This window comes from Neoarius graeffei, chromosome 2, assembly GCF_027579695.1.
Source record: "Neoarius graeffei isolate fNeoGra1 chromosome 2, fNeoGra1.pri, whole genome shotgun sequence".
Lineage (NCBI taxonomy): Eukaryota > Metazoa > Chordata > Actinopteri > Siluriformes > Ariidae > Neoarius > Neoarius graeffei.
Genome location: NC_083570.1, coordinates 24,833,530 through 24,849,466, shown reverse-complemented (window position 1 = coordinate 24,849,466; position 15,937 = coordinate 24,833,530). Strand labels below are relative to the sequence as shown.

The 15,937-nt window shown below is 42.1% G+C and overlaps 1 protein-coding gene across 1 annotated transcript in view; it reads right to left on the bottom strand.

Moving 5' to 3' along the window:
• Window positions 1-15,697, bottom strand: part of LOC132869202 (capping protein, Arp2/3 and myosin-I linker protein 3-like) — a 250,085-nt gene extending 234,388 nt beyond the window's left edge. The window contains exons 1-2 of the mRNA XM_060902539.1: window positions 15,640-15,697; window positions 7,480-7,574 (exon numbers count right to left, since the gene is read on the bottom strand). Of these exons, the coding sequence (XP_060758522.1) occupies window positions 7,480-7,574; window positions 15,640-15,697 (153 nt within the window). The remainder of the gene's footprint in view (window positions 1-7,479; window positions 7,575-15,639) is intronic.
• Window positions 15,698-15,937: the final 240 nt, after the last annotated feature.

Genomic DNA, 15,937 nt, shown 5'->3' with positions numbered 1-15,937 from the left:
GAACTAATTGAATAGCCCTGGTCTCGTACTCAACCCAGAAGTGAAAGTAAAGGGTTTCTCTGCGTGCACTGACTGCCATTTGGAGCCATACATAAAACCACATCCTAGGCACTGGTCACTAGATGGTGTTGTTGCATGATTTGACCTCGATTCTGTTCCTGGCATCCTGGAATTGAAAAATGAAGAGGTGTGCTACGAAGTGTTTTCATTTCAAATCTAATTTTACCCTTTAAATTTTGCCCTTTGCATATTTGACAAGGTAAAAAACAGCAAATTTAATAATGTTAAGTTGCACCTAAATCAGCCCTAGATGCCACCAGAATGCACCATTTGAAGTCTCTAATTTCAAAATTTTCCAGGAGAGCATGCCCCAGGACCCCCCAGCAGCCTTTGGGGCCCTCCGGGCCAGGCCAGCCTTAACAGGCTGAGCTCCTCATTGGTAGCACCGCTCTAATATTTTTTTTCTGGGAAAAGCCCTGCTGTAAGTATATTTTTGACTCTGTATTGATTTCACAAAATCCAAAACAAATTAAAACTTTTCACCAAATTCTTGGGGGGAGGGGGGTGTCTATTAAAGATGTATGTTGTACAATTATTCTGCCACAGAAAAGAACAGTTCAAAGAAATCTCTGAAAGCCTAAAATTGCCAAGACATTCATGTCTGTGTACATAAACTTCTGACCACAACTGTATGTAAGGGTACCATGGGCTTCCTCTATAACACATGAAGCCAACCGCACCTTTTCAAACTACTGCCCTACAGGGCAGAATAACATACTCAGCACTATCTACCCTCTTCTGCATACATGAGCTCACACACACCCTTGTTTGGTTAGTTTCATTGCAATTGACAGAGGAGAGAGGGTATGTCATCCCTCCCACTCAGAAAACACAGTCAATTTTGCTCCTTTGGCTGCTGATCACAAATGGCTGGGGCATCATCGGGATTGAGATTTGTGATCTCAATATGATAGCCAAGCCATACTTTTTGGCTTTATTGAAGATAACAATCCAGTTATAAAAAATACCTCCAGAGTGCACTTTACTTTTTTAATATAAATTTTGCTTTACAGTACATGTGTGCTTAATTTATGTGTACTGCAATATTGTGTCAGTAGGAAGAGGAAAAAAAGACTACCAATCTTTAAAGCATAGCTAAAATGTTTAAATATTTTATAATGAGTATAAATTTACATCACAACCTGAATATTCCAGAGGATTTCACATGTTTCAAAAGTGTGTGCATGCTTGACTGTTATCTACTGTAACTGGTCAGGAACTTGGTGTGCTTTTAATGAAACAACTTATTGGTCTGAAAAAAACTGATATTGTTTTACAGAAAAGCATTGATGCTGTTTTACAGAAAAGATAAGAGTATAGTTGTTAACTACCAGTTAATACTGTATATATAGACTCATGTAAGTTGTATATGTTAATACACACAGTATGTAATGTATGGAGCTATTTTAAACCCGTACCTATTGTTTATCAGGAGTCAGTTGTTCGGTGTGCACCCCAGGGGGTGGAGTGTTCACTTGAAATTAAATTCAAAATTAACTGAACTAAAGAAAATGTTCAGCTGTTCAGCACCAAATAAAATAGATTTGACATCACACAGTCTCAGAGATTGTTCGACAATAGTTGATTTATGTGGAAGTATTATGGAGCTTAGAAGGTGAAAAAGTAAATTCACAAAGAATGTGAACTTCTTATATTTGAATCACACATGTGACATTAAATAAATGGGGAATTTTTTTTTTATTCAGAACCTTAAATGCAAATCTCAAAAAATTCACATCTCAAAAATAAAGATTTCTATGCAAAATTCATCTAAACCTGAAGCATCCAAGGATTCCCAGGAAAAACAATAGCTCTCCTGAAATCGCTAGTTTTCCTCACTGAAGGTGAACACTTGATGATCAGAATATGTACAGGGCAATGATTTTGGTAAAGTTCTACCTACAGTAGTTACACTTACTTGATGGGAATTATTCGGTAACTAACAGATAAATTTTTCAGAATGTAGCTATCTCAGTAGTACACAAAGGCTTACAGTTCATATCTCCCATTTTACAGCTACTTAATTGCGCCTCTTCTCTGCATCTTCTGATTACTATGGAAGGATGGAGGGATGAATGAAAGAATAGAAGAGTTAGATGAGACAGATGAGAGTCATTATTAGGAAAAACTGTTAAAGGAAATGATCACTGAAAACTAACCAAATTCTAGTCATCATATCAATTCTAAGACAGTGTTTCTGTAATGTTTTTATGTATCTAAAGTTGAATAAACATAGAGAAAATGTGTAATTCATAAGGAACTCTTTCGTTCAACCGGCGCAGCCATCTTGATGTCAGAGTTGCTTCCTGTGGGAGCACGCACGTATACGTTTATCACGAAAGTGAGTAAGTGATACACAGTAGTCCATATAGACTATAAAATCACTCTACCGCTAACCTGGACCTGCCGACTAACAGTGAGCATCGACCGATACCAACACGTCAACATCGACTTGAACAGCCAGTCCAGTCTTGGTGCAAGTGTGGCCAGTGTGATAGTTCTACACTAAAAGAAGACAGGGAATGCCTTTGTTACACAGAGCTTTCAGAATTTAATTCACACATGCTGAGGGTAGGATCCGGCTTCAGCAACTTCTACATCATCAATCCCGCAGCTTCATTTTGACTTTTCATGGTATCCTTATAGCAGTGCAGATGAATATGACGGCGTGCACGTATTTTGACCAATGCCCTAACTTAGCCATTTTTAAATGTGAAAATAATCAATATCATTTCAAAATTATTACTTCAACATAGTGCTACATGTCAAAGTACTTAATTACAAGCAAATTTGTATTTTACGATTCATTTCCTTTAAGTGTTGTATTTTGCAGTTGAATCCATATATCAAGTTTCATGACTCTACCTTAAAAGATATAGGAGTAGTATAACCCCAATTCCAAAAAAGTTGGGACAAAGTACAAATTGTAAATAAAAACGGAATGCAACGATGTGGAAGTTTCAAAATTCCATATTTTATTCAGAATAGAACATAGATGACATTTCAAATGTTTAAATTGAGAAAATTTATCATTTAAAGAGAAAAATTAGGTGATTTTAAATTTCATGACAACAACACATCTCAAAAAAGTTGGGACAAGGCCATGTTTACCACTGTGAGACATCCCCTTTTCTCTTTACAGCAGTCTGTAAACCTCTGGGGACTGAGGAGACAAGTTGCTCAAGTTTAGGGATAGGAATGTTAACCCATTCTTGTCTAATGTAGGATTCTAGTTGCTCAAATGTCTTAGGTCTTTTTTGTCGTATCTTCCGTTTTATGATGCGCCAAATGTTTTCTATGGGTGAAAGATCTGGACTGCAGGCTGGCCAGTTCAGTACCCGGACCCTTCTTCTACGCAGCCATGATGCTGTAATTGATGCAGTGTGTGGTTTGGCATTGTCATGTTGGAAAATGCAAGGTCTTTCCTGAAAGAGATGTCGTCTGGATGGGAGCATATGTTGCTCTAGAACCTGGATATACCTTTCAGCATTGATGGTGTCTTTCCAGATGTGTAAGCTGCCCATGCCACACACACTAATGCAACCCCATACCATCAGAGATGCAGGCTTCTGAACTGAGCGCTGATAACAACTTGGGTCGTCCTTCTCCTCTTTAGTCTGAATGACACGGCGTCCCTGATTTCCATAAAGAACTTCACATTTTGATTCGTCTGACCACAGAACAGTTTTCCACTTTGCCACAGTCCATTTTAAATGAGCCTTGGCCCAGAGAAGACATCTGCGCTTCTGGATCATGTTTAGATACGGCTTCTTCTTTGAACTATAGAGTTTTAGCTGGCAATGGCGGATGGCACGGTGAATTGTGTTCACAGATAATGTTCTCTGGAAATATTCCTGAGCCCATTTTGTGATTTCCAATACAGAAGCATGCCTGAATGTCATGCAGTGCCGTCTAAGGGCCCAAAGATCACGGGCACCCAGTATGGTTTTCTGGCCTTGACCCTTACGCACAGAGATTCTTCCAGATTCTCTGAATCTTTTGATGATATTATGCACTGTAGATGATGATATCTTCAAACTCTTTGCAATTTTACACTGTCGAACTCCTTTCTGATATTGCTCCACTATTTGTCGGCGCAGAATTAGGGGGATTGGTGATCCTCTTCCCATCTTTACTTCTGAGAGCCGCTGCCACTCCAAGATGCTCTTTTTATACCCGGTCATGTTAATGACCTATTGCCAATTGACCTAATGAGTTGCACTTTGGTCCTCCAGCTGTTCCTTTTTTGTACCTTTAACTTTTCCAGCCTCTTATTGCCCCTGTCCCAACTTTTTTGAGATGTGTTGCTGTCATGAAATTTCAAATGAGCCAATATCTGGCATGAAATTTCAAAATGTCTCCCTTTCGACATTTGATATGTTGTCTATGTTCTATTGTGAATACAATATCAGTTTTTGAGATTTGTAAATTATTGCATTCCGTTTTTATTTACAATTTGTACTTTGTCCCAACTTTTTTGGAATCGGGGTTGTAAAAGCAATGGTTTCTAATAGGAGGATAGAGGGATGAAAAAGAAAGAAAGAGAGGCGCAGAAGAAAAAGCTCTGCTATATTTATATAAAGTACGACAACATAACATTTACCAACTTGAATGGTTCTAGCTTTTAATGTCTAGGAGCAGTTAGGCCTTGAAAAATGAACTGAAGTGAATGGGAGGAAACGCAAAGGATGAAAAAACCCAGTCGTAATAGAGGTATGAAAAGAGGTCGCGTACTTTGTAGTATTGCTCAGAACATATGGAGTAAGTTTAGAAGTATTGTTTAGAAAATTGACTATGTGGGAGCAGTTTGGAAAAAAATCACTTCATGGATATGAGCATAGCGGATGACTGAACAAAAGGGTTGACTTTCCCTGGGAAGCCCAGGTGCTTTACCTTTTTGCCTAATTTTGCATAAAAAACTGCATTTGCATAAAATCTGGAATTTTTTAGACTTGCATTTTGAGGTCTGATTTTTTTTATGTCAAGAGTCACAACAGTATTTTAAGTGTTTCTGATTAAAATATTGTATGTTTTGCAATAAGCTGTATGTTATCAGCATGTGCCACAGCTGTATGTGTGTCACTGAATCTGCAGTGACTTCTGGGATTGGGGTGCAGAGAAAAGAAGGGAGGAGGCATGTAGGGGTGAGGAGAGGAGGGGTATGAGGGGAGAAATTGATGTCACTGCCAAAACTTAGGCAACACAGCACCGCAGTGGGTAACAGGGGATTTGGGTCTAAAAGCACACACATCCCTTTTGTGTGAACACACACACAGGGCTGAATTTCACATATTCCTTTAAGCTGAGAGTGAGAAGACTGAAAGAGTCATGAAAGGCCCTGCATATCAAAGAACAAATGGCAGATGGACACATACACACTCACATAACACACACACACACTCTTGCATTGCCATGAATCATTTACCAGGCTGGGAGAAATTGCGAGAGAAAGAGAGAGAGCTAATTATCAGAGCAATTTTACACCACCTCACATGGTACCATGTTTCATGGATCTAAATAAATAAATAAATAAACGCCATTTAGAGTTCGAATGAAGGCATAACTCTGGTTGGGAACTTTCACTCTGTGTCCAAAACCTGAGGAGAAGCGTGTCAAACATAAGGGATAAAGGTCAAGCTTTCCCATTAGCACAAACTTATTTTCTCACTCAACTTGATGTTCAATATCATATTAATGAGAAATCCAATGTAAAAAAAAATTGGACCATAATGTAATTTCCATAATACTATGTAACTATTTGGCAATGTTACAGCAAGTTATGGCAAACACCTGGCTCAGCTACTTAGCGATGTATGAGATGACAACTGTGATGGCGTTAATGACAGTATTGGATGAAAGTTGAAGCTTTGAAAGCTGATCTGTTTGAGCAGAGTGTACAGATGAGGAGATGAGAAAGCTGGATAGACGAAAGGACTAAAGTGCTGCTGCATTGCTCTCTTTAGATAGAAATGAAGCAAGGCCTAAACCCCACTGGTGCCACTATCAGCAGGTAATCGAGTGGAATTGTTGGTGAAGTTGACTCAGAATTTCATTCCAAAATAAATTTTGGATGCCACTGAAGGTCGTATGTTAATTATAAAAACCAACACGCAAAAAATCATTCAATACGCACTAGGAGTCAGCAGAGCAGTGGCACAGCCAGGAATTCATTTTGGGCAAAATTTCCATGTGACCTGTACAATTAAATTGAGATGTGTGATGCACTCGTGGCGCTTGGGTGAATATCAGACAGCAGTAGAAGTCGTGAGAGCATGAATTTGTTATTTAATCATCTATGTTGCAATCTAATGTGAAACCAATTTTGCCATGTAAATGACTGTTTACCTTTCGGAACATCATTCTAGCATTATTACTGCACAAAGCATGTTATTTGACATGAATGATGCTCGAATTATGTTGGAGAAAATGGGGCACCAGACAGACATTACCAAGAACAGGACGGCCTTTCAAAATTGATAAAATGACAAGAAGAAAACTAATCAGGAATGCTGCTGAGACATTAAAGGAAGGAGCTGCAGGAATATCTGTTAAGTATTGTTCCCTCCTTACATGTGACAACAATTTCTCATATTCTTCACATGTCTAGCCCATCAAAATCACCATAAATCATATGCCAGAATGTTTTATGATCTGATGAAACCAAGACAGAACTTCTAAAAGATATGTTCGGCACAAAAACAAAACAGCTTTTCACCCAAAAAGCACCAAACCCACAGTGAAGCATGGTGGTGGCAGCATTGTGTTATATGGCTGCTTCTCTTCAGCTGGGACTGGAGCATTAGTAAAGATAGAGGAAATTGAAATCTGGATTTAGAATGGTTTTGGAAATGCCCAATCAGAGCCCAGATCTAAATCCTATTGATAATCTGTGAAATGACTTGAAGAGGCTTGACCACAGGAGATCCCCTCATAAATCTGATCAGTTTGGAGCATTGTTGCAAGGAAGAGTGAAATAAAATTGCTAAATCAGAATGTGCTAAGTTGATAGACCCCCCCCCAAAAAAAACAACAACAACAACAACAACTAAGTACTGTATTACAAACAAAAGATGCTTTAATGAAGTACTGTCTTAGTTAAGGGATGTGCACACTCATTTATGCAACCAGCTTATTGTGAGTTTTTGCTTTTTCTTTATTGTTTTCATTTGAATTGTGTTGGTTGCTATATCACAGGAGAGGCGTAAAAAGATCTGACATGGTTTATCTTGGTTTATTCTTTTTATATCAAAAAACCTGCAAATTTAACAAGGTTGTATAGATGCACTGCTGTTCTGACCTCGAGTACAATTGTTCTATTTACACCTGCCCAAATGTAAAACACCAAGGTTTGATTCAGGCAGACTAAATACTGCATGAGAAACCTGCTATCCAGGAGTAAAATGTGTTTCAGGAACTCACCAGAATCCTGTCTTCTGATTTGCCATTTTTGGTTTCAAGCTTGACACCACGAGCAAACTTGATCGTCGACTTGTCAACAAACTTCCTGATGCTGTCTGTTAAAAAAGCAAAACATTACTGCATGCTCCCTCCATCTGGCAATCAGTCCAACATGAATACATAGAGTCAATTAAGCACATTGAGTAGATATGCATCAGCAATCCACAGATGCAGAACTTTGCAAACATGGACTACTAGAACAGTACGAGACATCAAGTTGTAACCAGGGGGGTTCCTAGGGACTCTGGGAGCCCCAGGCAAAAGGGACTTTGCAGCTGCACTCCCCATCCCTGCCCAGCTGTAGCACATCATAAATGCATGTAAAAATTTTAGTTTTCAATCAAACCTTTTATTTTCAAAAGGATAAACCAAGCACATACATTGCATACACAACATAAATAACTCATACACACACACACACACACCACTATATGTGTTACAACAAAAATGTATTCAATCACTGTGTCAAGTGTAATTCCAAACCTCAAGTATAACAAGCAAATAAAAGGAAAATATTATGGAAATTATAAAGAAAAGAAAACAAAATATCTTTCGTCTTTAGTTTGAAACATCATTCATCTTCACTGTAATGTGAATATTTAGTCTGGCCTCGATCCGTAGACATTTCCGAAGCGGGTAGGAGGAACAAACCGCTGTCTTTCAAACTGTCTCTGTGCGTATAGGCCAACGCTCTGACCAATCAGCGCAACAGTGACTGTGACGTAGTCAGAGCGACAGAAAGCAGTGGGGGAGGCCTTGAAATTAAATAATTTTTCAAAATGCGTATTAATTAATAAACAGGTTCTAGATATTAAGAAGTTTGGAGATAATGCCCACAAGTTTGGAGTCTGTACCACATACACATTTTTTTCCAAGTGTTTTTCAAGGGTTTGCTTAAACTGTTTTTGAGAGTTTTTATTTAGTGGTGTTTGGTGAAATAATTTCCCTTAAATTTAAAATAACGGGAAAATAATAAACAATCAAAAAGTAATGTTTCAAAGCTGTTTATTAATTCTTCGTACTGCACAAACTAGCCCCATCCTTTTGGCTACGAGCGGAGCCAGCTGGTAGATCAGACTTTTGCCATAGCCGGTCAGCAAAACAGCGAAAACGTCCTTCTTGAAAAGGAATGAGCGGAGAGCCTCTTCCTGCTCATGTTTCAACGAAAACTCCAAGTCTAATTCTTCTAAAACTGATTCCAAAGCGGAGTCAAACGCGCGCTGTTCACTAGCCGTAGCCATCTTTCCTGTTGCGCTTTCTCCAGCGTCGCGCAGCTTTGTCGTCACTCCTGCAAAAGCCCGCCCAAAGAATCCAAACAAAAACCTTGCGTTGTGATTGGCGGGCACGATTTGATGCCCGGGGTGTTTTTGTTTATATGGTGCGAGGCTAGACCCATTCGCTAAGCAAAAATATTTTTGGCCGCTAGGCGGTTGGGTCTAGTTTACTAGGCTATCTTCACTGCATATTTGCTGACAAAATTGTAGTGCAAATCTTTTAACTGCTGCTTTGAACGTCCCTGTAAAGTTTGGCATGTTTTTCTGCTGCACAGTTCCTGTTATTTAGTTCCCAAGTGTCAAAGTGCCATTTTACTGTCTGGAGTGGCAGAACCAGAGCTAGAAGAACCAGAGGGTAAGGAGGCCAACCTAGGAGCACTTTTTGTCTGCCACTTTTTCAGCTCTCTGAAGTCTGGTTCTCGGCCTCTGGCGTATGCTAGAGCCTCGATCCAGTGCTCGTTGGAAAGGTCTCGGTGAGCCAGATATATATTTAAAATCTGGTTGCCCTAATCATCTAACGCAATATTGTCAAAGCACTCCAGACACAAATGCGATCAGCAACGTTAACTTTGACAGCCTGAATACAGTATAAGCATGAACGTGACAATTTTGACAGCTCTAGCATTAATAACAGTTTCGACAGAATAAACAAGTTTACTGACTAACTAGCTGTTCTTAGAATTGAATTGACATCCAACCCATTTATCCGCTGGGACAAATTAAACCCTTGGCATAACTAATTTATTCAACATAACAGATTCTCATTTACCACTCTGTTTCTTTTCCTCCTCTTATTGCCTATGCTTTCTTTATAGATTGTGTGAAGGGTAAATGTGCTTCATGGTGTTAGGTTGCTGCTCTGTAATTACTAAGATTTTGGCAGCAGGCTAGTGCTATGGGCTAAGGGGGTTTCTAGACATGTCAGTGTAGTCTCCTGTACATGGCTGATCATAGAATTTATTAAAGTAAAAGTACAAGTAGGAAAGGACAGTTGATTGGGCAGCACGGTGGTGTAGTGGTTAGCACTGTCGCCTCACAGCAAGAAGGTTCTGGGTTCGAGCCAAGCAGCCGACAGGGGCGTTTCTGTGTGGAGTTTGCATGTTCTCCCCGTGTCTTCGTGGGTTTCCTCCAGCTGCTCTGGTTCCCCCCACAGTTCAAAGACATGCAGTTAGGTTAACATGGGGCAGCCATGGCCTGAGGTTGGGCTGAAGTGCCCTTGAGCAAGGCATCTAACCCACAACTGCTCCCCAGGCACAGTAGCATAGCTGCCCACTGCTCTGTGTGTGTGTGTGTGTGTGTGTGTGTGTGTGTGTGTGTGTGTGTGTGTGTGTGTGTGTGTGTGTGCGCTCATTGCTCACTTGTGTGTGCATGTGTGTATTCACTGCTTCAGATGGGTTAAATGCAGAGGTTAAATTTCATTGTGGGGCGGCACGGTGGTGTAGTGGTTAGCGCTGTCGCCTCACAGCAAGAAGGTCCTGGGTTCGAGCCCTGGGGCCGGCGAGGGCCTTTCTGTGCGGAGTTTGCATGTTCTCCCCGTGTCCGCGTGGGTTTCCTCCGGGTGCTCCGGTTTCCCCCACAGTCCAAAGACATGCAGGTTAGGTTAACTGGTGACTCTAAATTGACCATAGGTGTGAATGTGAGTGTGAATGGTTGTCTGTGTCTATGTGTCAGCCCTGTGATGACCTGGCGACTTGTCCAGGGTGTACCCCGCCTTTCGCCCGTAGTCAGCTGGGATAGGCTCCAGCTTGCCTGCGACCCTGTAGAAGGATAAAGCGGCTAGAGATAATGAGATGAGATTAAATTTCATTGTGTACTTAAGTCTGTGTCACCTCACAGCAAGAAGGTTCTGGGTTTGAGCCCAGCAGCCGATGAGGACCTTTCTGTGTGGAGTTTGCATGTTCTTCCCGTGTCTGAGTGGCTTTCCTCCAGGTGCTCTGGTTTCCCCCACAGTCCAAAGACATGTAGGTTAGGCTAATTGGTGACTCTAAATTGACCATAGACCCCTTCGCATGTTTGTAAACAAACCGACCGTTGCCAGGATGCGCGCGCAGCCTGGACTCAGAAATGATGGCGCTGCCCATAGACCGGCATTATGAGCTGTCAGATTATGCAAAACAATTGTCATTACAAGATCGAGAATGCTACATAAATAAGTTAACTCTAACAAATGGACATCGCCTACTGGATCCGTATTTAATTAAAGAGTGGACGGACAATGTTAGCAAGTTCCCTGGTATACAATGGCCAGATATATACTCGTACCTTATTGACAAGACTTCAGTGTACACCCACGAAAAACTTCGTGCCTACAAGTCTTTAGACGCATATGATTATGTTATGTGCGGGCATGTACAGAACGTGTTTTACACTGAAATTGATGAAAACTTCTGTGCTCTGAAGTCAAAAATCTTACCAAGTCAGCGTCAAGGTCAGAAGGTTGCTACGTATGTATGAAGCCTGGGTGGTATACAACAAGCTGGAAGGCTATGTTTTGACAGCCAATTGCACATGTATGGCAGGGTAAGTAATCTCCTACAAACAAAATTGCATGCAAAGCTAAGTTAACATGCTAACAATAGTCATTACATTGTGTAACTATGACCCAGCTAATCAGACAAACGTTACCAAAGTATTTTGCTACATCAATAAACGAAGACTAGAAAGAATAAAAAAAGAAAGATTTAATAAATAGCCTGATCTTACCTGTGATGAAGTGAACGCTGCAAACCCACGCATTTTTGATAGTGCTTTCATCCCAGTCTACACGTTTGATGGCTTGTAGCCATAGACGTCGGCGATTTTTTTGGAATGGGTGAGATCCTGCTGGAATTCTGTACATTTTAACCCCATTACTGCTACGATTCTGACACCCGACAACACAACAACTAGGCATTTCTTCCAAATATTTCTTCTCGTCTCTACCGTCGCTGAGTCTTTTTTGGGTCCAGGCTGTGTGCGCAATTTCCTCTTACGTATTAATGACATTTACTGCGAAGGGGTCTATAGGTGTGAATGTGAGTGGTTGTTTGTCTCTATTGGCCCTTTTCCACTACCCTTTTTCAGCTCACTTCAGCTCGCTTCAGCTCACTTCAGCCCGACACGGCTCGCGTTTCGACTACCAAAAAACAGCACGACTCGGCTCGCTTCAGCCCTGCTTAGCCCCTAAAACTCGCACCGTTTTGGAGTGGGGCTGAAGCGAGCCAAACCGTGCTGAGTGAGGTTGGGGGCGTGAGCAGACACTCCCCTGTGCACTGATTGGTGAGGAGGAGTGTCCTCACATGCCCACACACGCCCCGCGAGCACGCTGGGATCTGTAAACACCGCAAACCCGGAAGAAGAATAATTACGAATTACGAGAATTTCTGAAGCCTTATGCGCCTCGCCTCATCTATACGCTCTTGCCAGTATCTGTTGGCGTTGTCGGTGACAACAAGCCACAGCACCAAGACCAGCAACACTAACGACTCCATGTCCTCCATGTTTATTGTTTACTATTCGGGTCGTGAGACTACCGCTTAAAAGATCACTGATGTCACTGTTTGCGCTGTTTAACGACATCACGTGACGTCCACCCACTTTCGCTAACTCCACCCAATGTGTCCACCCACTTCCAGCCAGCACAGTTCAGCGCGGTTGTAGTCGAAATGCAACTCCAACAGCCCCGCTCAGCTCGACTCAGCACGGCACGGCTCAGCCGCGTTTGTAGTGGAAAAGCGGCATATGTGTTAGCCCTACAATGACCTGGCGATTTGTCCAGGGTGTACCCTGCCCCTCACCCATAGTCAGCTCGGATAGACTCCAGCTTGCCCACGACCCTGCACAGGATAAGCAGTTACAGATAATGGATAATGGAATGGAACTTAAGTCTGTGCTTGAATGTACGTGTGACAAAAAAGGCTTCTTGGCCTCTTCTTCTTCTTCTTGGCTTCTTCTTCTATTAGATTAGTCCACAGCAACAACAATTTCATGAGATCCCCTTAATTTCAACTCAGGGGAGACCTAACTAGTGGGTGGGAATTACACAGCCAAGACTAAATTAAGGAGAAATTCTTTTCATTCATGTTCCCATTCATGGGCCTGTTTACACTTGGTTTTAAAATGTGTCTTGGGTGATCACAAGTGGACAGCCGTTACACACTGCCATTTACACCTTTGTCTATCATGCATCTCCAAGGTGTTCAGCATGTATCTACGTGTTTTCATGCCTACGTCACTTCTGCTAGAAGGTCAAATGGCCCCAGATACAGTCATAAATCAGTCTCTGTTGCCAGATAAGTTCTAGATTTATTTAGCATTGGCTAGTTAAGGAAACAAAAATGTTTCAAGAACTAATATACACCTGTAGGCTATTCCAACTATTCAGAATGATCCAACCACGTATATTGGTTCTCCTCTCCAATGTATTTTCCTGTTAGCATTTACACTACATTACTGTCTGTGGTCAACTGCATCCTGGACCACCTCAATAAGTGGATTGTGTGATTAAATCACAATGCATTTTGATGGTCGTACGTTTACACTTGAACGTAGCGCTGTCCACTAACAAATTTCCCAAGATACTTTTTCAAGCAAAGTGTAAACACAGTCATGAGCTACATGAATGTACAGTCTGGGCTGAAAAGAAATCAGCCGCAGCCTCCCTTCTTGTTTATACCATCTGCGGTGTGCTCAGGAGGAGCGTGATACCCATGTGACACTAGTGTAATGGAGAAAATGTGTATGATCAGTCAACATCTCATGCTTTAGAAATAGCATACATAAAGTTTTTTTTTTTTAAGATATTTTGGGGCTTTTTTCACCTTTATTGGATAGAACAGTGTAGAGACAGGAAATGAGCAGGAGAGGGAGAGAGACGGGAAGGGATCAGGAAATGACCCTGGGTCGGAATCGAACCCGGGTCCCTGGATTTATGGTGTGGCACCTTATCCACGACACCCCCAGCACACATAAAGTTAAGTCAGCATTAGCCCCAAAACATACAATACCAGTCGCAAGTTTGGATACACCTTCTAATTCAATGGATTTTCTTTATTTTTATGAATTAAAAGACACTTCGTGTCTTAAAGTAATGATGGACTGTCATTTCTCTCTACTTAGCTGAGCGATTCTTGATATAATATGGATTACTACCGTTGTCGAATAGGGCTATTTACTGCATTTTTATTATTATAATATTATTTTACTATTTGTTGGTTGGTGCATAGGGTGGCACGGTGGTGTAGTGGTTAGCACGGTCGCCTCACAGCAAGAAGGTCCTGGGTTTGAGCCCAGCAGCCGATGAGGGCCTTTCTCTGTGGAGTTTGCATGTTCTTCCCGTGTCTGCGTGGCTTTCCTCCAGGTGCTCTGGTTTCCCCCACAGTCCAAAGACATGTAGGTTAGGCTAATTGGTGACTCTAAATTGACCATAGGTGTGAATGTGAGTGGTTGTTTGTCTCTATGTGTTAACCCTACAATGACCTGGCGACTTGTCCAGGGTGTACCCCACCCCTCGCCCATAGTCAGCTGGGATAGGCTCCAGCTTGCCTGCGACTCTGTAAAACAGGATAAGCGGCTACAGATAATGGATGGATGGATGGATGGATGGATGGATGGATGGAGACACACCCGTTAATTGAAAAGCATTGCAGGTGACTACCTCATGAAGCTGGTTAAGATAATAATAGTGTGCAAAAGACTGCTGGTTAAGATAACAATAGTGTGCAAAACGTCATCAAAGTAAACGCTGGCTACTGAGAAGAATCTAAAATATGAGACATGTTTTGTTTTGAACACTTTTTTGTTTACCACATAATTCCATATGTCATTTCATTGTTTTGATGTCTTCAGTAGGCGGCACGGTGGTGTAGTGGTTAGCGCTGTCGCCTCACAGCAAGAAGGTCCGGGTTCGAGCCCCGTGGCCGACGAGGGCCCTTCTGTGTGGAGTTTGCATGTTCTCCCCGTGTCCGCGTGGATTTCCTCCGGGTGCTCCGGTTTCCCCCGCAGTCCAAAGACATGCAGGTTAGGTTAACTGGTGACTCTAAATTGACCGTAGGTGTGAATGTGAGTGTGAATGGTTGTCTGTGTCTACGTGTCAGCCCTGTGATGACCTGGAGACTTGTCTAGGGTGTACCCTGCCTTTCGCCCGTAGTCAGTTGGGATAGGCTCCAGCTTGCCTGCGACCCTGTAGAACAGGATAAAGCGGCTAGAGATAATGAGATGAGATGAGATGTCTTCAGTATTGTTCCAGAAAATAGTCAAAATACAGAAAAATCTATGAATGAGTCGGGGTGTACAAACTTTTGACTGGTACTGTATACACACTGCATATATACAATGGCATGGAAACGGGGAAAACAGGTTTAGTGAAGTGAGAACAGTGAGAGACAGGGATGTCCCAGTGTTAATTCTGACAGCACAGGGCTATTAGGAGTAATTAAGAGAAGTAAAGAAAAGCGCACGCGCGGATTTGATCCAACAGTGTGTTAAAGCGCAGCGAGTCTACGGGCATCTGTTACACACACGCGCGCACACACAAGCCCGGCCGCGCCTTATTACTAGCCCTTCGTTTGCACTTCTGCATCAAACACATACACACACGATTTTGTGTGTATGTGCACATGCATCCATGAACCTATGCTGAATTAAATCACAAATCCGGTTCGAACCAGCGCGTGCGTTAAGCTACTGTATTCCCCCCGTAAACCGTGAATATGGCTGTTCACGCCACTGCGTCTGATCTCTCCGTACTGATGAGCAACATGAACCCGTGAAAGAGCTGGGTTGCTCGTGCACAAGAAGCAAATGCCCGCGACGATGCTCTGATCTGTCGGTTTTTGTTTGTTTTGGTTTGGTTTTTTGCTTTCCTCACCTGTAAGTTCTCTGGATAGGCTGGGGAAACACGGAGCAGCGATGTCTTTAGAAGCCATTTCCACCTTCTCTTCCACCTTCTCACCCCGTCCAGTGATTAAACGGCGCACAATTCAGTTCTCAGTCAGAGCATTCCGCCAATACGGCCCTGAGCGCTCCTTCTCCCTCTTCCTGAGTCACTGGGAGAGAGAGAGAGATTGGAACGTGAGAGAGACTGGAGAGATCATATACCAAGGATGGACTTATGGGCGGAACTAATCGCTGACCTGGGGGTGGCCATGGCTACCCCTGAAATATCA